At 45.7% G+C, this 21,537-nt stretch overlaps 1 protein-coding gene across 2 annotated transcripts in view; it reads right to left on the bottom strand.

The window, feature by feature from the left end:
- Nucleotides 1-20,303, bottom strand: part of LOC149444767 (microtubule-actin cross-linking factor 1, isoforms 6/7-like) — a 98,700-nt gene extending 78,397 nt beyond the window's left edge. Inside the window, exons 1-11 of one of the 2 annotated variants that reach the window (XM_089654548.1) lie at nucleotides 19,914-20,301; nucleotides 19,110-19,232; nucleotides 16,840-16,941; nucleotides 14,576-14,677; nucleotides 11,231-11,371; nucleotides 10,808-10,963; nucleotides 8,602-8,799; nucleotides 3,149-3,277; nucleotides 631-801; nucleotides 390-545; nucleotides 1-169 (exon numbers count right to left, since the gene is read on the bottom strand). The exon at nucleotides 1-169 is cut by the window's left edge and continues 38 nt beyond it. In XM_089654548.1, the coding sequence (XP_089510674.1) occupies nucleotides 1-169; nucleotides 390-545; nucleotides 631-801; nucleotides 3,149-3,277; nucleotides 8,602-8,799; nucleotides 10,808-10,963; nucleotides 11,231-11,371; nucleotides 14,576-14,677; nucleotides 16,840-16,941; nucleotides 19,110-19,232; nucleotides 19,914-20,048 (1,582 nt within the window). In that variant the 5' untranslated portion in view covers nucleotides 20,049-20,301. Of the gene's footprint in view, nucleotides 170-389; nucleotides 546-630; nucleotides 802-3,148; nucleotides 3,278-8,601; nucleotides 8,800-10,807; nucleotides 10,964-11,230; nucleotides 11,372-14,575; nucleotides 14,678-16,839; nucleotides 16,942-19,109; nucleotides 19,233-19,913 lie in introns of both variants that reach the window. The other variant, XM_089654549.1, reaches the window with a different exon arrangement.
- Nucleotides 20,304-21,537: the final 1,234 nt, after the last annotated feature.

Raw genomic sequence — 21,537 nt, forward strand, 5'->3', positions numbered from 1 at the left:
CTCTCTCTGCTGCCCTCTCCTGCACCTTCCCCAGCCGCTCCCGGGCGCCCTGCACCAAGGACTGGGTCATGTCCCCTTCCTGCTTCCGGCTCACGTCCCTGAGACGTGAGCAGACGGACTCCAGGCCGGCCAGCTTGCCCTCGTTCAGCTGAATCTCCTGCACCAGACCCTGAGAAAGAAACATGACACGTTGTACTGGGGGGGCAGCAACCAACACAGCTGCTTAGGGGCCCAGCATGGCCTATTTGTCATCCCAATCCTCTGGCTTCATACCCTTCTATCCCATAACAAGGGGCTCACAAATACTTGCACCAATTTAGGATCCACGTGACAGCCAGGCAGTTAACATTTTTTTTTTAAAAAGAGGCCAGACGTGGCAGCCCACCCACCTTGTGTTCTTGAATCTGATTGGTGACGGTCTCTAAGATGACGCTGGGTGGTCCGGCCGTGTTGAGTCTCCCCTCTGCTTGTCCGATCCACTGAGACACTTCCTGCATGGTGTTGTGGAACTCTGTTATCATTGCCAGCCCATCCGACAAGCACGCCTGTTACAGAGCGACGAGGCAGGAGTGAGGGGAAAGTGAGCACACAACCCCGCTACAGAGCCCGTGGCTCTTCCCGCTCACTCACCTTTCTGTCCTGCACCTTGGTGTATGCGCTCTCCCACTTTTGTTCCAGTATCCGTAGCTGGTGCTCTGCGCTGGAGCCTCGAGGTTGGGGGCTGGAAGCCAGCAGGCGCTGGAGACGGTCCCGCACGCTGTTATATGTGTGCTGCTTAGACTCCATCTCTTTACACAGATCCTGGGCAATCAGAGGAGTAATATATCCAATGTAAGAGTGCAGGAGGAAGAATGGAAATGTGCCGAAGGACAAGAGTGATGGGCAGGGTGTAAGAGGCAGAAAGGTGATGAAAAATGGTCAAATGCAGGAGGCAGAGCAGGTACAGCAAAGTGCAGGAGATACAGCAAAGTGCAGGGGGCAGAGGAGATACAGAAAAGTGCAGAGGAGATACAGCAAAGTGCAGGGGGCAGAGGAGATACAGCAAAGTGCAGGAGGCAGAGGAGAAACAGCAAAGTGCAGAAGAGATACAGAAAAGTGCAGAGAAGATACAGCAAAGTGCAGGGGGCAGAGGAGAAACAGAAAAGTGCAGGGGGCAGAGGAGAAACAGAAATGTGCAGGAGGCAGAGGAGATACAGAAAAGTGCAGGAGGCAGAGGAGATACAGAAAAGTGCAGGGGGCAGAGGAGATACAGCAAAGTGCAAAGGAGAAACAGCAAAGTGCAAGAGGCAGAGGAGATACAGAAAAGTGCAGGGGGCAGCGGAGATACAGAAAAGTGCAAAGGAGAAACAGCAAAGTGCAGGAGGCAGAGGAGATACAGCAAAGTGCAGGAGGCAGAGGAGATACAGCAAAGTGCAGGAGGCAGAGGAGATACAGCAAAGTGCAGGAGGCAGAGGAGATACAGCAAAGTGCAGGAGGCAGAGGAGATACAGCAAAGTGCAGAGGAGATACAGAAACGTGCAGGAGGAAGAGGAGATAGAGAAAAGTGCAGAGGAGATACCGCAAAGTGTAGGAGGCAGAAGGAATACAGCAGTGTGCAGAAGGAAGAGTGAATGCAGCAAAATGCAGGGGGCAGAGGAAATACAGTAGAGTGCAGAGGAGATACAGCAAAGTGTAGGAGGCAGAAGGAATGCAGTAAAGTGCAAGGGAAATAAAGAACACAGCATAGTGCAGGAAGCAGAGGGAATATGGAAGAGTGCAAAAGGCAGAAGAAATAGAATGCAGGAGGCAAGTGGGGTGCAACAGAATGCAGGAGACAGAGGAAACACAGTAGAGTGCAGAAGGAATGGTTAAAACAGCAAAGTACAGGATGAAGAGGAAATATGGCTGGGTGCAGGAGGCAGATCAAATACAGTAGAAGGTGGAGGACATACTGCGTACTGCAGGAGGCAGGGGGGATGCAACAGAATACAGGAGGTGAGGTGGGAATGCAACAGAATGCAGGAGGTGAGGTGGGGATGCAACAGAATGCAGGAGGCATGCAACAGATTGCAGCAGGCAGGGGGGATGCAACAGAATGCAGGAGGCAGGGGGGATGCAACAGAATGCAGGAGGCATGCAACAGAATGCAGGAGGCAGGAGGGATGCAACAGATTGCAGCAGGCAGGGGGGATGCAACAGAATGCAGGAGGCAGGGGGGATGCAACAGAATGCAGGAGGCATACAACAGATTGCAGCAGGCAGGGGGGATGCAACAGAATGCAGGAGGCATGCAACAGAATGCAGGAGGCAGGAGGGATGCAACAGATTGCAGCAGGCAGGGGGGATGCAACAGAATGCAGGAGGCAGGAGGGATGCAACAGAATGCAGGAGGCAGGGGGGATGCAACAGAATGCAGGAGGAAGGAGGCATGCAACAGAATGCAGGAGGCAGGGGGGATGCAACAGAATGCAGGAGGCAGGAGGGATGCAACAGATTGCAGCAGGCAGGGGGGATGCAACAGAATGCAGGAGGCAGGAGGGATGCAACAGAATGCAGGAGGCAGGGGGGATGCAACAGAATGCAGGAGGAAGGAGGCATGCAACAGAATGCAGGAGGCAGGGGGGATGCAACAGAATGCAGGAGGCAGGGGGGATGCAACAGAATGTAGGAGGCAGGAGGGATGCAACAGAATGCGGGAGGCAGGAGGAATGCAACAGATTGCAGCAGGCAGGGGGGATGCAACGGAATGCAGGAGGAAGGAGGCATGCAACAGAATGCAGGAGGCATGCAACAGAACGCAGGAGGCAGGGGGGATGCAACGGAATGCAGGAGACAGAGGAAATACAGTAGAGTACAGGAGACAAAGGCAATACAGCAGAGGGCAAGAGGAACAGGAACACAGTAGGGTCAGTAGGGTGCAGGAAGACAGAGAACATACAGCATATTGTAGAAGGAAATAGAATAGAATGCCAGAGAAGAGAATGGAGGAAACTGCTATTATAGAGAAGTGTAAAGTGTAGTAAGACGTAGAAGGGATGAATAAACAAATATTTGAAGACTCTGAATATCAAGAAAAGTCGGGCTATGAAATCTCCGTTTTGTGCAGCCAGCGCACCCAATGACCCGCCACCGTCTGATCCTCATTATACTCCATTATATGTCCACTCACCAGGTGTTTGGTCAGAGCGTCTCTGGTGGATTCCGGATGACCCCACACAGGTTTGCAGAAGGACAGACGGGACTCCACCTCTTCCAGCCACTGCAGTAGGTCGGTGACCTCCAGAGCGACATCCTGCACCTTTAAGAAGGGGGGACACGGGGTCACCAAATGGGCTAAACCCTTACCAGAGCCAAAAGCACATACAGTAAATGATACAGAAACAAGTAAAATCTATAATAACTATTTAACAATAAGAACTCATATACGTGGCCTAACTTCTGTTCTGACTTTACAAATGGCGGGCCCTTCACCTTTAGTAACCTCCTGCTCTGTTCATTTTTCCATGTTCCCGTCTTTTTATACTACTGGATTATTATACCAGAACTAAGTGATCTTTGTCCAGCAGACCAAATATCATTAGCAGACATCTGATTTAGTGTCTGGGGATCAGGCCAAGTGAAGTCACAGTCAGGTCAGGGTTGAAAACAGATGGGCACATGGAGTAGCAGAAGGGTGAGATGGGAAGGGGGTCAGTAGACAAGCCGAGGAGCATTGGAAATAAAAAATAAAGCAGAATCAACATCAGATTACACAATGGTTTGCACTCTTGGAGATACAAAGTATAACTTGCAGGTTGTCTTTCCATTCCTCCGTCAACTGCTCACGGTGCCACCATGGTAGACACAGGGATGTCTTAATGATGAGTTAGAATGTGGCATCTATAGGAGGCAGCACCAGGCATGGACCATTGTGCTATGTACTCAGGTTTAAAGAGGTCGTAAATTCTTCTTTAATAATTATACCTGATAATAAAGCTTACCTGTAAGTAAAATTAATATCTCCTCAACGTGAACCATCCAGATTCATGCTTTTGTTCATCAAGGTCTCAGGTGTGGTAGAGCCGGGGGGTCTACACCTGAAAGTGTCTCTGGCACCTAGAGACTTCACCCAAAGGATCCAGTCCACACAGCCTCACTAGAAGGCATCTGGAGGAAGCTGAATGGGCACAGCTGCTCCACCGGCCTTGTGATAGCAGGTGCTAGTCACTATCAAATGTGGACCCAGGGTTGGTGGCTTCATCCCACCCAATATTCTACAAAGCCTCTGGGCTGAAGGACCCATTCCAGGATTTACTAATGCTGGAGAAAATTGCAAAGCCAGTTTTGTCTACACAGACCAAAGTTCCCAGAGCCCTTCAACCTGCATAGATGAAAACCCTGGATGACACCAGACTCTTGACACCACAATGTCACCCAGGTTTATTGATAACAGTAACTTGCTAAATGTACAAAGCCAGGCAAATTGATAAAAATTTTAAATCAGTTTGCACCATCCCTGGCATGGTGGCCAGGCATTATAGCATTGAGTGTAAGTCCTGGAGACAACCAAGTACTGGTAGACCTGCTTGCCTTATGGGAAAAGGGGCTGCTATAGGCGAAGAACACAGAAGCTAGCTATAGTGACTGACCATCTGTCCGGGTGGGGGTGGCTGATTCCAGCTGTTATTCATTAAGGTCTCAGGTGTGGCCATGGTGGGGGGTCTACAATTGAAATTGTCTCTGACACCTACAGACTTCACTCAAAGGATCCAGTCTGCACAGCCTCACTAGAAGGCATCTGGAGGAAGCTGAATGGGCACAGCTGCTCCACCGGCCTTGTGATAGCAGGTGCTGGTCACTATCAAATGTGGACCCAGGGTTGATGGCTTCATCCCACCCATTATTCTACAAAGCCTCTGGACCAGGGGCGGACTGACAACTCTTGGGGCCCCCGGGCAATAGGGGATCATGGGGCCCCCGTGTCCTTGCCCAAACTCAAAAAAGCCTATGAAAAAGGTACCAGGGGCATCTCATGGGGCCCCCTACTGACCTCGGGCCCTCGGGCAGTGCCCGAGTTTCCAAATGGTCAGTCCGCCCCTGCTCTGGACTGAAGGACCCAATCCAGGATTTGCTAATGCTGGAGAAAATTTCAAAGCCAGTTTTGTCTGCACAGCCCTTCAACCTGCATAGATGAGAACCCCGGATGACACCAGACTCTTGACACCACAATGTCACCCAGGTTGATTGATAACAGTAACTTACTAAATGTACAAAGACAGGCAAATTGATTAAAAATTTTAAATCAGTTTGCGCCAGCCTTGGCATGGTGGCCAGGCATTATAGCATTGAGTATAAGTCCTGGGGACAACCAAGTACCGGTAGACCTGCTTTTCTTATGGGAAAAGGGGCTGCTATAGGTGAAGAACACCGAAGCTAGCTATAGTGACTGACCATCTGTCCGGGTGGGGGTGGCTGATTCCAGCTGTTATTCATTAAGGTCTTAGGTGTAGCCACGCCAGGATGGGGGGGGGGTCTACACTTGAAAGTATCTCTGACACCTAGAGACTTCACCCAAAGGATCCAGTCCGCACAGCCTCACTAGAAGGCATCTGGAGGAAGCTGAATGGGCACATCTGCTCCACCGGCCTTGTGATAGCAGGTGCTGGTCACTATCAAAAGTGGACCCAGGGTTGGTGGCTTCATTCCACCCAATATTCTACAAAGCGTCTGGGCTGACGGACCCAATCCAGGATTTACTAATGCTGGAGAAAATTTCAAAGCCAGGTTTGTCTGCACAGCCCTTCAACCTGCATAGATGAGAACCCTGGATGACACCAGACTCTTGGCACCACAATGTCACCCAGGTTTATTGATAACAGTAACTTACTAAATGTACAAAGACAGGCAAATTGATAAAAATCAGTTAAATCAGTTTATGCCAGCCTTGGCATGGTGGCCAGGCATTATAGCATTGAGTATAAGTCCTGGGGACAACCAAGTACCAGTAGACCTGCTTGCCTTATGGGAAAAGGGGCTGCTATAGGTGAAGAACACAGAAGCCAGCTATAGTGACTGATCATCTGTCCGGGTGGGGATGGCTGATTACAGCTGCTGTTCATTAAGGTCTTAGGGGTAGCCACGCCGGGATGGGGGGGGGGTCTACACTTGAAAGTATCTCTGACACCTACAGACTTCATCCAAAGGATCCAGTCCGCACAGCCTCACTAGAAGGCATCTGGAGGAAGCTGAATGGGCACACCTGCTCCACCGGCCTTGTGATAGCAGGTGCTGGTCACTATCAAATGTGGACCCAGGGTTGGTGGCTTCATCCCACTCATTATTCTACAAAGCCTCTGGACTGAAGGACCCAATCCAGGATTTGCTAATGCTGGAGAAAATTTCAAAGCCAGTTTTGTCTGCACAGCCCTTCAGCCTGCATAGATGAGAACCCTGGATGACACCAGACTCTTGACACCACAATGTCACCCAGGTTTATTGATAACAGTAACTTACTAAATGTACAAAGACAGGCAAATTGATAAAAATCAGTTAAATCAGTTTATGCCAGCCTTGGCATGGTGGCCAGGCATTATAGCATTGAGTATAAGTCCTGGGGACAACCAAGTACTGGTAGACCTGTTTGCCTTATGGGAAAAGGGGCTGCTGTAGGTAAAAGTAGGCCACAGGCGCTGCGTGCGCACACAGTATTCCAAAAGAACGGGCCGCGCATGCGCCAGAGGCCCTGCAGCCTGACAGGCAGAAATGCAATAATGCAATTGTATAAGTGTGTAAAAATATAAATATACCCATATAAATGGGGAGGAAACGTGGGGACCCCCGAGTGGCACCAGGGCTGTGCTGCCAATAATGGCCAAATGGGTGCATCTACAAATTACGTAGATGGAACAATATTGAAAAAAAAAAAAAAAAAAAAAGAAAAAACCCACAGTGGAACACAGGCTGGGTCAGCAGAGACACACCATGAATGTACATGGTAGAGAATATAAATAACAATACAAAAGTATGTCTATAGAAAGTTGATAAAACAATAAAATAATACAACAATTACATATAGTGATAAAAAATAGTATAAAAACATATACAAGATGTATTCACAATGTACATTTCAAATTTAATATAGTGCATATTTGATATAATAATGTAATAAAATAATATAATAAACCGTTTATGAATAACGTAGATGCACAGCATCATGGAGCACGAGGAAATGGTAAACAGTAAAATTGAAAAGTATATTTTCTATATAATAAGGTTATAAAATAGTAGTTATAAACCATTTCCAAAATAAAAATAAAAAAATTAATGTGTATATTATCTCAAGGTGATTCAGCCAGATAGCAATACAAAGCTTTGCTGTAACAATCATGTCTATCATATGAATGAGGAATTTTCTGATTAAATATATGTGTAAATTGATGATTAATTGAATGAATATGATGAAATCATGCAGAAATAAAAATAAAAATAATTGATTAAATATAATAGAATCATGCAAAAATAGAAGCAAGGCAAAAGAGGCAGAAAACAGACCAAAACAAAAACAAAAAAGGGAAAAAAAATAAAAATAAATTAATAAATAATAAATCCAATGTGTCAAAAGGAGACTATACCAAAGATTGTACGTCAAGAGCATCATTAAGGCCCTTGGGTAATAATGTTTCCGATTTATGGATCCAATAGGATTCTCGTTGGCAGAGTTTACGGAATCTTCTGCCTAAATCAATATCTCCTGATATACTTTCTATACCGAACACCTTGAGGCCCACAGGATTTTCATCATGTTTGTCGCTGAAGTGACAAGGCACTGTATGTTTGTCAAAACCATGCAATATATTACGTTTATGCTCCCCAAATCGAGTCCTCAGGGAGCGTGTGGTGCGACCCACGTAAAAGAGACCGCATGGGCAAACCAGGCAATAGATGACAAACTGTGCGCTGCAGTTAATAAACTGGCCTATGGGATAAACCCAGGCATGGTGGCCAGGCATTGTAGCATTGAGTATAAGTCCTGGAGACAACCAAGTACCAGTAGACCTGCTTGCCTTATGGGAAAAGGGGCTGCTAAAGGTGAAGAACACAGAAGCCAGCTATAGTGACTGACCATCTGTTCCGGATGGGGATGGCTGATTCCAGCTGTTGTTCATTAAGGTGTAGCCACACCAAGATGGGGGGGGGGGGGGGTTCTACATTTGAAAGTATCTCTGACACCTAGAGACTTCACCCAAAGGATCCAGTCCGCACAGCCTCACTAGAAGGCATCTGGAGGAAGTTGCATTGGCACATCTGCTCCACCGGCCTTGTGAGTACTGACAATGTCACCCTGGGAAAGGAAGTGTGCTATTGGCAGGATCATTAGAAAAAAATTATGGAAACAGAAAACTAAGGCAGCCTTCACATCTACAGATTGGTAAGCTGCAATTTGTTACAGTTTTGTTCTCGGTTTTAGAGCCACTTTTTGGTGTCACCTATATTATTCATGAAGAAGACAGACTGGTCTGCGTTTTTAAGTCATCCTTTAATACGCTCCTCTAAAAGATCAAAATGCAGCAAATTACGAGGAATTAGTTTGCGTGTAATCTTTGTGGTTTTTTTTTTTGGTCTTTTGGTCAGCTTATCTATTACCCTGCTGAGGTCATTCTCCAGCTCCAGCTGTCGTCTCTCCGTTTCACTCCGAACAAACTCCCACCGCTGCGTCAGTTCGCTCAGCTTGGCCTGAAGCGCCTCTGCCCCGTCCCCGAGTGAGGTCAGCAAGATCGCCCGTCCAGCTTCATCCACCGACTCCACTGTGCGGGTGTGAGACAGGACATCATTCCGCAGGACCTGCAGGGGGTGACATAGAGCAATATAGACAGAAAGATGGGGGAATCGTCATTAAAGGCCGATTTTATTTTAACATAGTGAGTATAATCTTTCACTCTTTTGGATTATAAAAAGCTGCCCTGAGAGGTTTCTCTGCTCATTTTTCCTATTTTGTTTGAACCTCAGGCTTAATGCTGAACTATGGCCTTCCCTTCAGTCTTGCAGTTTTACTGGCTCCTCCCCTTCAGTCTTGCAGTTGTACCAGCTCCTCCCCTTCAGTCTTGCACAGGTGTACCAGCTCCTCCCCTTCAGCCTTGCACAGGTGTACCGGCTCCTCCCCTCCAGTCTTGCACAGGTGTACCGGCTCCTCCCCTTTAGTCTTGCACAGGTGTACCGCCCCCTCCCCTTCAGTCTTGCACAGGTGTACCGGCACCTCCCCTCCAGTCTTGCACAGGTGTACCGGCTCCTCCCCTTCGGTCTTGCACAGTTGTACCGGCTCCTCCCCTTCGGTCTTGCACAGTTGTACCGGCTCCTCCCCTCCAGTCTTGCACAGGTGTACCGGCTCCTCCCCTTCAGTCTTGCACAGGTGTACTGGCTCCTCCCCTTCAGTCTTGCACAGTTGTACCGGCTCCTCCCCTCCAGTCTTGCACAGGTGTACCGGCTCCTCCCCTTCAGTCTTGCACAGTTGTACCGGCTCCTCCCCTTCAGTCTTGCACAGGTGTACCGGCTCCTCTCCTGGACTGAAATGGCTTCCTCTGATGTCACTGCACACTGTGAGCTTCTCACAATGTGCATTAGAAGCTGCAGCAAGTCAGATAGAGACCGCCTGTTTCCTGGCTGGAGGACATCCATCATCATCCAGCCCTTTCCTCCCCAATGTGACTGTCATTAGCCCACCCCTTTCATTCATGGGGCTTCAGTTCATTCAATCATGGATGTTCAGCGTCAAATGTGAGCGTTACCTAGGACGATCTGCATTCAAACTCCTCCAAGCTGCTTGTGTCAGGACTGAAGGCTCTTGAAAGAAATACTGAGGCAGGGTGCTGTCATATTTTCAAAAAGGTTTTTACAGCACCCTGTGATGGGACTGTGATGGGCACTCCTAGATCAAAGGGGGGACTGTGATGGGCTCTTCTGGATTTTAGTGGGGACTCTAGTGGGCACTCCTGGATCTAAGGGAGGGCTCTGAAAGGTATTCCTGGATGTAAGGGGGGCTCTGATAGGCACTACTAGATCTAATGAGGGCTCTGATGGGCACTATTGGACCTAAGGGGTAATCTCTGATGAGCACTCCTAGATGTAAGGAGGGACTGTGGTGGGTGCTACTGGATCTAAGGAGGGACTCTGAGGGAGACTACTAGCTCCAAAGGAAAACTCTGATGGGCACACCTGGATGTAAGGAAGAACTCTGATGGGCACTCCTGGATTTAAGGAAGAACTCTGATGGGCACTCCTGGATTTAAGGAAGAACTCTGATGGGCACTCCTGGATTTAAGGAAGAACTCTGATGGGCACTCCTGGATGTAAGAATGGACTCTGATGGGCACTTCTGGGAGTGCCAATCAGAATCCCCTCTTAGATCCAGAAGTGCCCATCAGAGTCCCCCCTTAGATCCAATAGTGCCCTTCAGAGTCTCCCCTTAAATTCAGGAGTGCCCATCAGAGTGGACTGGTTGTGGGTCATGGCTGGCTAGCTGGCAGTGGATGAGCCAGTCTCCATATTTTGAAGCACAGACCACTGCCAGCCAGCTGTGGTATTTCATGGACAGATTCTACAGGCCAAAGAAAATATTGTAGTGGGTCAGATGTGGCCCACAGGCCATAGTTGGGAGACCCCTGGGCTGTAGTTTTGTCCTTGCATCATATCCACTTGGCAGCCTATTAGGTCTATATAGTTGCAGTTCAATGCATGTAGACATGGTCAAGGCTGGGCTAAAGGCCTAACAATAGGAGAGGTACAAATAATGTACAATGCTCTACACGAACACATAAAGAATGATGATGAATGTGGACATTCCCACCGCACTCACCTTGTGTTTAGCCAGCTCGATCTCACAGGCCTGCAGGTCAGTACAGGTCTGGTGGGGCCCCTGGAGCTGCTCCTTGGTGTGAGAGAGCCAGTTCAGAAGCTCCTCCAGCTGGTTCTGGAACTGGCCAAGCCCCAGTAGGGCATCTTCCAACTGGTGCTGTGAAGACAGGGACATGATTTATTACAAAAGCGAAGATCTCCCACACGTTTGGTATCAATGAAGAATAATAAAATGCCCTTGGCATGCAATGAACATGGATCCAGTCATTGACGAAATACAAGTCCTGGGCTTCTAATATCTTACTTGTTATGTCCCTACAGTCTGCTCAGCCATGAAGGAACAAAGCAGACCAATCATCATATCCAGTACCTAGCTTCCTCGGTTAAATGGTTCTCTATGATAATGAATGGATAGAATCGGCACCTGACGGTTCACAGCCTCCTCCTCCAACCGGTCCCAGCGCTCTCTGTAGTCGCTCAGCTGCGATCCATCAGACTTGCCCAGGTTCTGGTGCCCGATGCTCTCCAGCTCCACTCGGTGCTGATACAGCTCTCTCTTAAATTCCTGTTTACGAAACATACCATAATGAGTCACGTTATCATTAGATGGGTGAGTTGTAGGCACTGCTCATCTCTGGCTCTAGGTACCTGTGCTGGTCTATTTCTGCAGACCTACTATGACCATAGCGAAGTCCCAAGCTGGAGACCTGCAGCCTGCATACCTACCTGCAACTCACTTTTGAACTCACTTGTACCTTTCAAGCACCCTGAAAATTCTGCCTTTTATCAAGAACTTCTCCTAAAAAATAGCAGTGCATTCCCTGTGCCTAGGCACGCCTGTTCTGTAGCCTCATCACTTTATATCTCCACTGCTGTCTCTAATGTCTAGTCTCACCAGAACTGGTCAAGATTTGGTGATGTCACTACTGTGTTGCTCACTGTTCTCCTTGCCGGAGAGGAAGCTATACCTAAAGACCTGCAGTGCAAGGATCTCCCTGCTTCTGCTTCATCCATTCTATGGATCTGCACTTACTCCACCTCTATCAATAACCCACTGGTCATCAGATAATCAGCAATGTACTTTTGAACCCACTGGTACCTTTCAAGTAATCTGAAAATTCTACCTTTTATCTAAAACTCCTCTTGAAAAAAAGCAGTGCAGTTCCTGTGCCTGGGCACTCCTGTTGTGAGACCTCATAGCTGCATATCTACAGTGTCAAAACATCTAAGGCACTGCTGCCTATGACTGATAGTCTCACCAGATTTGGAGTGAGATTGTTCTCCTTGCTGAAGGGGAAGCTGTACCTGACGACCTGCCGTGCAAGGATCTCCCAACTTCTGCTTCATCCATTCTATGGATCTGCACTTCCTCCACCTCTATCAATAACCCACTGGTCATCAGATCATCAGCAATGTACTTTTGAACCCACTGGTACCTTTCAAGTAATCTGAAAATGCTACCTTTTACCTAAAACTTCTCTTGAAAAAAAGCAGCAGTTTCTGTGTCTAGGCACTCCTGTTGTGAGACCTCATAGCTGTATATCTGTAGTGTGAGACCATCTAAGGCACTGCTGTCTATGACTGATAGTCTCACCAGATTTGGAGGGAGATTGTTCTCCTTGCTGGAGGGGAAGCTGTACTGGAGGATCCGCAGTGCAAGGATCTCCCGGCTTCTGCTTCATACTTTTCTGGTGATCTATCATTGCCCCTTCAGTCATCAGATCACCAGCAATGTACTTTTGAACCCACTGGTACCTTTCAAGTAATCTGAAAACTCTACCTTTTATCTAAAACTCCTCTTGAAAATAAGCAGTTCACTTCCTGTGCCTAGGCACTCTTGTTATGTGACCTCGTAGCTGTATATCTGCAGTGTGAGACCATCTAAGGCACTGCTGTCTATGACTGCTAGTCTCACGAGATTTGGAGGGAGATTGTTCTCCTTGCTGGAGGGGAAGCTGTACTGAAGGACCAGCAGTGCAAGGATCTCCCGGCTTCTGCTTCATACATTCTGTGGACCTGTGCTTTCTCCGTCTATCTCATTACCCCACCAGTCATCAGACCACCAGTAATGTACTTTTGAATCCTTTTGGACCTTTCAGCAAACCCAATAGAGTTTGTATCTGCAACTCTACCGCAAACCTACCTTTACTGCTACAGAGGTACAAGACCCCGCCAAGTAACCTGTCCATGTGCCCCTGTAAGTGTGTTTTGGTATATAGTAAATGCAGGGTCCTGGGAGGGCGGATATAATGAATGCGGGGTCCTGGGAGGGCGGATATAATGAATACAGGGTCCTGGGAGGGCGGATATAATGAATGCGGGGTCCTGGGAGAGCGGATATAGTGAATGCGGGGTCCGGGGGGAACGGATATAATGAATGCAGGGTCCTGGGAGGGCGGATATAGTGAATGCGGGGTCCTGGGAGAGCGGATATAGTGAATGCGGGGTCTGGGGGGAGCGGATATAGTGAATGCGGGGTCCCAGGGAGAGCGGATATAGTGAATGCAGGGTCCGGGGAGAGCGGATATAGTGAATGCGGGGTCCGGGGAGAGCGGATATAGTGAATGCGGGGTCCGGGGAGACCAGATATAGTGAATGCAGGGTCTGGGGAGACCGGATATAGCGAATGCGGGGTCCGGGGAGAGCGGATATAGTGAATGTGGGGTCCGGGGAGAGCGGATATAGTGAATGTGGGGTCCGGGGAGAGCGGATATAGTGAGTGCGGGAACCGGGGAGAGCGGATATAGTGAATGCGGGGTCTGGGGAGAGCGGATATAGTGAATGCGGGGTCCGGGGAGAGCGGATATAGTGAATGCGGGGTCCGGGGAGAGCGGATATAGTGAATGCAGGGTCCGGGGAGAGCGGATATAGCGAATGCGGGGTCCGGGGAGAGCGGATATAGTGAATGCGGGGTCCGGGGAGAGCGGATATAGTGAATGCGGGGTCCGGGGAGAGCGGATATAGTGAATGCGGGGTCCGGGGAGAGCGGATATAGTGAATGCGGGGTCCGGGGAGAGCGGATATAGTGAATGCGGGGTCCGGGGAGAGCGGATATAGTGAATGCGGGGTCCGGGGAGACCGGATATAGTGAATGCGGGGTCCGGGGTTTAGTAACACTTTATTATATTTTTTAATTCAAATGTATTTTTCATTTAGTTTAGTGACAACAACCTTCTGGCAGCCCCTGCAGATGGAACGACTACTACATGCAGAGTTGCTTCTGATTGGTGGGAATTGCAGCGTCAGCAATTAAAGGAAACCTTACCCAAGTTTAAGAGTCAGAAAAGCCTCTTCAGTGCCCCTCTCTGATTTAGTTTCACTTTGTTATTGGGATCCGACTTTCCCTGACTTGATGGCTAAGCTCCACCCACAGGCACCCTCTGACGCTGCCTTTATTAGCCATATCACTGGAAAGGCAGAGGAAGTCAGAAAAAGTCAGTAACAAAATGAAACTATATCAGAGAAGGGCACACATTTTATGTTTCAGAATAAATACGTTCAGTAAATGAAGATGATGGCATATGTCAGCACAAAACCAAATGGAATATTTAATTTCCGAGTATCAAGAATGAAGACTTCGGTTTAATTATTACTGAATCCAATATACAAATTCACGAAATTTGGCCCCACCTCCTCTTATTGCCATTATTTTGGGGGTTTTGGGTGGAATGTGTCAGATTTGGCTTCTTGTTTCTCCACTTTCTTCAGTGTAATCAAATCGGAGTGTACTCTACACATCGCTAAATATCAGCACACATTCGGCACATACCTTTAAGTCAGACAGCTGACGCCTCACCATGTCCAAGTCTCCGCCCACAAGGAACTCCTCAGATAGGCGGGACTCGGCCACAAGCAGCCAATCCTGCAGTCTCTGTAGAAAGAGAAGAGTGCAGGGAAGATATGACTACAGCTTGAGATATATATATAGAGAGAGATCAATGATCAGTTATGATACGGGCAGGTGACAAATGTGACTATGCAGTATTTTATTTATCACAGGAATTTATATAGCGACAACAGTTTATGCAGCACTTTACATACTGTACATTCCCATCAGTCCCTGTCCTTGAGGACCTTACAATCTAATATCTACGATATAAAGATAATAATAATAATAATAATATTCAAATACGATTGGTTCTGATTTTTAATAAACAAAATTTACAATCTAAGATATAAATAATATTAAAATATGATTTTTTTGCCGGGAAAAACATAAACAGAACCAATCATATTTTAATATTATTTATATCTTCGATTGTAAATTTTTGTTTATTAAAAATCAGAACCAATCGTATTTGAATATTATTATTATTATAATCTTTATATCTTAGATTGTAAATTTGTTTTGCCAGGAAAAACATAATCTAAGATATAAATATAATAATAATAATATTAAAATATGATTGCTTCTGTTTATGTTTTTCCCGGCAAAAAAAAATGCAGTTTCCTGTGTTATATGCTGAAGTAAGCTAATTTTGTTTAATTATATATATTTATTTTATTTATTCTGTATATATGTACAATCTAAAGGAAGGGGGAAGTGATACAAAAAAATAAATAAAAAATAAATATATATATATATATATATGTTATTTATTTATTTATTCTGTATATATGTAAACATGTTTTTAATCATGTTGTTTGTTTGTAAGATTTTTAATAAACAAAAATGTACAATCTAAGATATAAAGATAATAATAATAATAATATTAAAATATGATTGGTTCTGTTTATGTTTTTCCCCGGCAAAAAAAGCCATTTCCTGTGTTATATGCTGAAGTAAGCTATTTTTGTTTAATTATATATATTTATTTTATTTATTCTGTATATATGTAAATATGTTTTTATTACCCACATGGAAGAAAAATACATTTTAAATATATTTTAAAAATACTCTTCCCAAATATATTGATATATATTTGAAATATTACAATTTTGGCCATATTCAATATATTTCAAAATATATTTCAAAATATATTTCAATAAATATCTATCTATCTATCTATCTATATACTGTATGTTGAAATGCGTTGTTATTATATAATATTATTCAAATATGATTGGTTCTGTTTATGTTTTTCCCCAGCAAAAAATGCTGTTTCCTGTGCTATATGCTGAAGTAAGCTATTTTTGTTTAATTATATATATTTATTTTATTTATTCTGTATATATATAAATATGTTTTTTAATTATGTTGTTTGTAAGATTTTTAATAAACAAAAATGTACAATCTAAGATCTAAAGATAATGATATTAAAATATGATTGATTCTGTTTATGTTTTTCCCCGGCAAAAAAAAGCAGTTTCCTGTGTTATATGCTGAAGTAAGCTATTTTTGTTTAATAATAAATATATATACAGTATAATTATTATTACTACACAGGATTTATATATCAGCAACACTTTGCACAGCGCTTTACAATATATGGGAGACAGTACAATTACAATACATTTCAGTACAGAAGGAATATGAGGGCCCTGCTCGTGGAGCTTACAATCTAAAGGAAGAGGGAGGTGATGCAAAATATATATATATATTTTATTTTATTTTTTTTATTTATTCTGTATATATGTACTGTACGTTTTTATTTCACAATATATGAAAACTATTTTTAAAAATACATGTTAAATATACTGTATGTTTTTAAAAATACAAATCTACATTATTGGAATGCATTTACAAATATATGTTAAAATATATGTTAAAATGACTTTTCTATATGATAAAAATTTTTTAAGAATATATGTAAAAATATATATTTAAAAAAAATATTTTTCATATATTTTGTAATATATAAAAAATGCATTTCAATATACAGTATATATATATATGGCAAAAGGTACTAACCACTAAGTCACTGATATGAGAGAAGTAAATGATCCCCCTACATGAGAAGCCTGAATTGTTATTGGTGTTTGTCCCATAATGTGACCAGCCAGTGACAACCTGACATTGGTGTCTCCCCCAGGAGTAACAAATGGACTCTATGTGCCTATTGCCCCGTTATTGGTCCATGCTGAGCTCCTTACCTGAACGGTCTCCTGGTAGTGGAGGGTGACCTTCAGTTGCTCCTCCAGATGGGCGTTGCGCTCACTCCAGAGCTTGTTCAGACTGTTCCAGGCCGCATAGAGCTGCAGAGACAAGAGATGTTATCCTGTGAGCGCTGAATACTCCCGAAAAGTCCAACAAGAGAATAATAAGTAAACTAGCAAAGAAGGATTAAGTAGCCAAGGCAAAAAGATCAAAGTGTGCCCCCCCCCCAAGCTGGGAACTACTTCAGCAAGACAGGTTGCAGGTTCTGTCCTTTCTGCTCCCCGCTCCTGATGAAGTACTCAAGGTGGTCGCCTCTTCTTCCCAGCTCTGGCTATAGCCATTGCATTACGTAATTGTTGCCACTGTATTGGGCATCGCTACAGGCCTGGTCACAAATTTCGGAAAATCCACCAATGTGGAGAAGTGACAGGTACACTTTAATGGCGATCCCCTATAATTACCTTTCAGTTTGGCTGCCAATAAGAAGAAAGGGAAAGCTCCAAGTGGTTACTTCCAGCTTACACTGGGCTGAGAGCTCACTCCTTGCCCAATTGCCACTCAACAGTCAGAGAAATGGGCTCAATTACCACTCACCCATGGGAGAACGGGGTGTAAGTCCCATGTGACCCCAACTCCATGCACTGACGGGAGGAAGTAGCATATGGCACATTTTGCCCAAACAGGACACACGTGTATAAGGAAGGGGCAAGATTCCCATATGGCCCAATTACAGATCACCCATGGAAGGAAAGGATGTCACATGTGGCCAATCACCACACATGGCTGAGAGAAAAGATGTGATTCATATATGGCCCAATTGCCATGTACAGGTGAGAGGAAGGGGCATGTATCATGTGTGAACCAATAATCACCCACCAATGAGAGTAGGAGGCATTAGTCACATGAGGCCTAAACACAATGCACCCATGCGAGGAAGGGGCATGAGTCACATGTGGCCCAATTTCCCTGCACCTATGGCAGAAGGGGCATGAATCACCTGTGGCCCAATCACCACCCACCAATAGGAGGAAGCAGCATGAGTCACATGTAGGCCAGTCACTACCCACCAATGGAAGGAAGGGGCATGAATCACACGTGGTCCAATCACCCCCCACAATAGGAGGTAGGAGAATGAGTTATGTGTCACCCAATTACCACGCACCCATGGGAGGAAGGGGCATGAATCACATGTGTCCTAATAATCACTCACCAATAGGAGTAAGGGGCATGAGTCACATGTGGCCCAATCATCACTCACCAATAGGAGGAAGGGGCATGAGTCACATGTGGCCCAATTTTTATGCACCTAAGGCAGAAGGGGCATGAATCACCTGTGGCCCAATCACCACCCACCAATAGGAGAAAGCAGCATGAGTCACATGTAGTCCAATCACTACCCACCAATGGAAGGAAGGGGCATGAATCACACGTGGTCCAATCACCACCCAACAATAGGAGGTAGGAGCATGAGTTATCTGTCACCCAATTACCACGCACCCATGGGAGGAAGGGGCATGAACCACATGTGGCCCAATCACCACTCACCAATAGGAGGAAGGGGCATGAGTCACATGTGGCCCATTCACCACCCACCGATGGTGAACAACGCAACAATGAAAGGAAGAGCATGAGTCACATATGGCCCAATCACCACCCACCGATGGTAGGAACAACGCAGCAATGAAAGGAAGGGCATGAGTCACATGTGGCCCATTCACCACCCACCGATGGTAGGAACAACGCAACAATGAAAGGAAGGGCATGAGTCACATGTGGCCCACCCACTAATGGAAGGAAGGTGTAAGAGTCATATGTTCCCCATACCATGAAATACTGGTCTGGTCAGGCAATTGCTGTTGCTTTTGGTGAATACATAGGGAACCAATGAGCAGGTGTTTATAGACCTTCAGTTGGTGGAATGGAGTGACGGGGAGCAAAGTAAAGGTGAGTATGTGCAGCCAGGGTGTGGTGGGTGCTGCATAGACAATCCACAAGTTTTTCGAAGGTCAAGAATATAATTGGGTCTTCAGAAGAATCTGGGTGCAGTGAAAGCCAGTCCTGGAAGAAACCTTTCATGGTAGCCCTGGAAAACATTTCTGATCTCCTGCAATAAGCAGTTTGGAAACACTCCTGAAAAGCACGAATGAGCCCTGTGGATCCCCTGAGATGTCATAGGACAGACCAATGCTCACAATTTGCATATTTTATAAGGGGGGTGGCAAGTTATTCGTCCTCCTAGAGATCTATCATTGAATAGCCTACTTGCCTCATCCAGACTCTTGGTCACATCAGGCTTGTCCATGTCCCCACATGAAGACATCAGGTCCATCCCGAGAGACCCCAGCACATCCAGTTCATTCTGAAGGTTGTCAATGTCTTCCCGGAGAGCCTGATGGTGGAAGGAAGACAACTATTATTTTATATGTACCTTGTGTGAGTTTATTGTGCACAGGCCAGGTAGGATCAGCATTGGAAGTATTTCACTACAAAGGTGCAACACTGTATACATGCTTTGTATGACTCTCTGCCTTCAGCTTCTACACAGGTTCAACTAGATGGACTTGAGACACCCCAGCTGAGCCTCACCATACAATGTACTTACAGGTTCACTCTAACAGCACCACAAATGAACCCCATTGATCCTTTTGAACTTAAAGGAGCTCTCCAGACAAAAAAATCATCTGGCATCCTCCCCTCCCCCCTACCTTCTGCATCTGGTTGCCCTAATAACTAAACCTCTATGATACCGATATCCTCATCTTCTGAATCTGAGCCTTCAAAAAGCAAAGTCACTGTGCTCTCTGGTCCCAACCCCATCTTCTCTCTGCACCCACTGCGGTTCCAGCCAAACACAGTGGTGTAAGTTGCCAAATTCAAAGTCACGTGACAGGAGGCTGTTGTCCTACTTATAGGTCCTGTGAGAAGCCACTCTCTGTACTGGAAAACAGGTAACAAATTTTGGACTTTCTGAATAAAATATTTTACTGATACTTGAATATACTTCCTGACATTGCCCTTTACATCTTTCCCGAGGAGGAAATTGAAGAGTTGCCCCAGGCGTCTTCTTTACCTGCATAGCATCCAGCCGGGTTCTGATAGAGTCGGGGTCAGGGCTGGGTTGTTCCGTGTCCAAGACCATCTGCTGGGTGTCTCCAAGAATGACCGCCAGGTCAGAGAGACTGACCCAGAACCTTTCTGCCAACATGAGAAGCCCAGACAGCCAAGCATCACGCTCCTCCGCGCGGCCACAAAGCTGCTTCCAATCCGCCAATAACACATCTGTCCGCTGCTGGAGGCCTACAAATAAAGACAGGTGTGTTTGGAAGAGTCACCAAAGGGGAAAAAGTTAGGGAGAATGGTCAGAAGGTGGAGAACGTAATAGTGGAGGAACCAAAGTCCAGCATCTGAGGGGCTTAGAGGATTTACTTGACGTTCACAAAAACATTTCTGTACATTTTTTTCAGCACCAGTTTCTTGGTGCATTATTACTGAAACATAAAAGAGCAATAGTGGAGAAAGTGGTCCAATGGATTTTCCTGATTTTTTTAGTTTCTTGGGGGGGGGGGCATTTTATAAACGTATTTTTCCGATCGATCTATATCAGTATGGACCTATGTCTGCCGCAGGCATGTTTAAAGTGTTTCTTAGGTCAATTTACATTCTTCTACATGAAAGCTGCCCATGGTACACTCATGGACTTTCCAGAATGATAATGATCCTAAGCACAAGGCCAAGTTGACCCTCCAGTGGTTACAGCAGAAAAAGGTAAAAGTTCTGGAGTGGCCATCACAGTCTCCTGACCTTAATATCATTGATCTTAACCACATAATCATTTTTTGCCCTCCTGGACCTTATTTACAGTTGCAAGAAAAAGTATGTGAACCCCTTGGGATTACGTGGAGTTTTGCATGAATTGGGCATAAAATGTGCTCTGAACGTCATCTTAGTCACAACAATAGAAGAACACAGTCTGCTGAACATAATACTACACAAACATTAGATGTTGCCATGGTTTAATTGCACATAACATGTAAACATTCACAGTGCAGGGAGGAAAAGGTATGTGAACCTTTGGACTTAATAACTGGTTGACCCTCCTTTGGCAGCAATAACCTCAACCAAACGTTTCCTGTAGTTGCAGATCAGACCTGCACAACGATCTGGAGTCATTTTGGACCACTCCTCTTCACAAAACTGTTTCAGTGTAGCAATATTCTTGGGATGTCTGGTGTGAATCGCTCTCTTAAGGTCATGCCACAGCATTTCAATCGGGTTGAGGTCAGGACTCTGACTGGGCCACTCCAGAAGGCGTGTTCTGTGCTGTTGCAGCCATTGTTTTGTTGAATTACTTGTATGCTTTGGGTCATTGTCCTGTTGTATCACCCATCCTCTGCGGAGCTTCAGTTGGCGGACAGATGGTCGTACGTTTTCCTGCAAAATGCCTTGATAAACTCTGGAATTCATTTTCCCATCAATGACAACAATCTGTCCAGGCATTGAGGCAGCAAAGCAGCCCCAAACCATGATGCTCCCTCCGCCATGTTTCACAGTGGGGATGAGGTTTTGATGTTGGTGTGCTGGGCCTTTTTTTCTCCACACATAGTGTTGTGTGTTCTTCCCAAACAACTCAATCTTGGTTTCATCTGTCCACAGTATATTTTGCCAGTAGTGCTGTGGAACATCCAGGTGCTCTT

This window comes from Staurois parvus, unplaced genomic scaffold (assembly GCF_062004578.1).
Source record: "Staurois parvus isolate SC_StPar_1 unplaced genomic scaffold, SC_StPar_1.0 ptg000776l, whole genome shotgun sequence".
NCBI lineage: Eukaryota > Metazoa > Chordata > Amphibia > Anura > Ranidae > Staurois > Staurois parvus.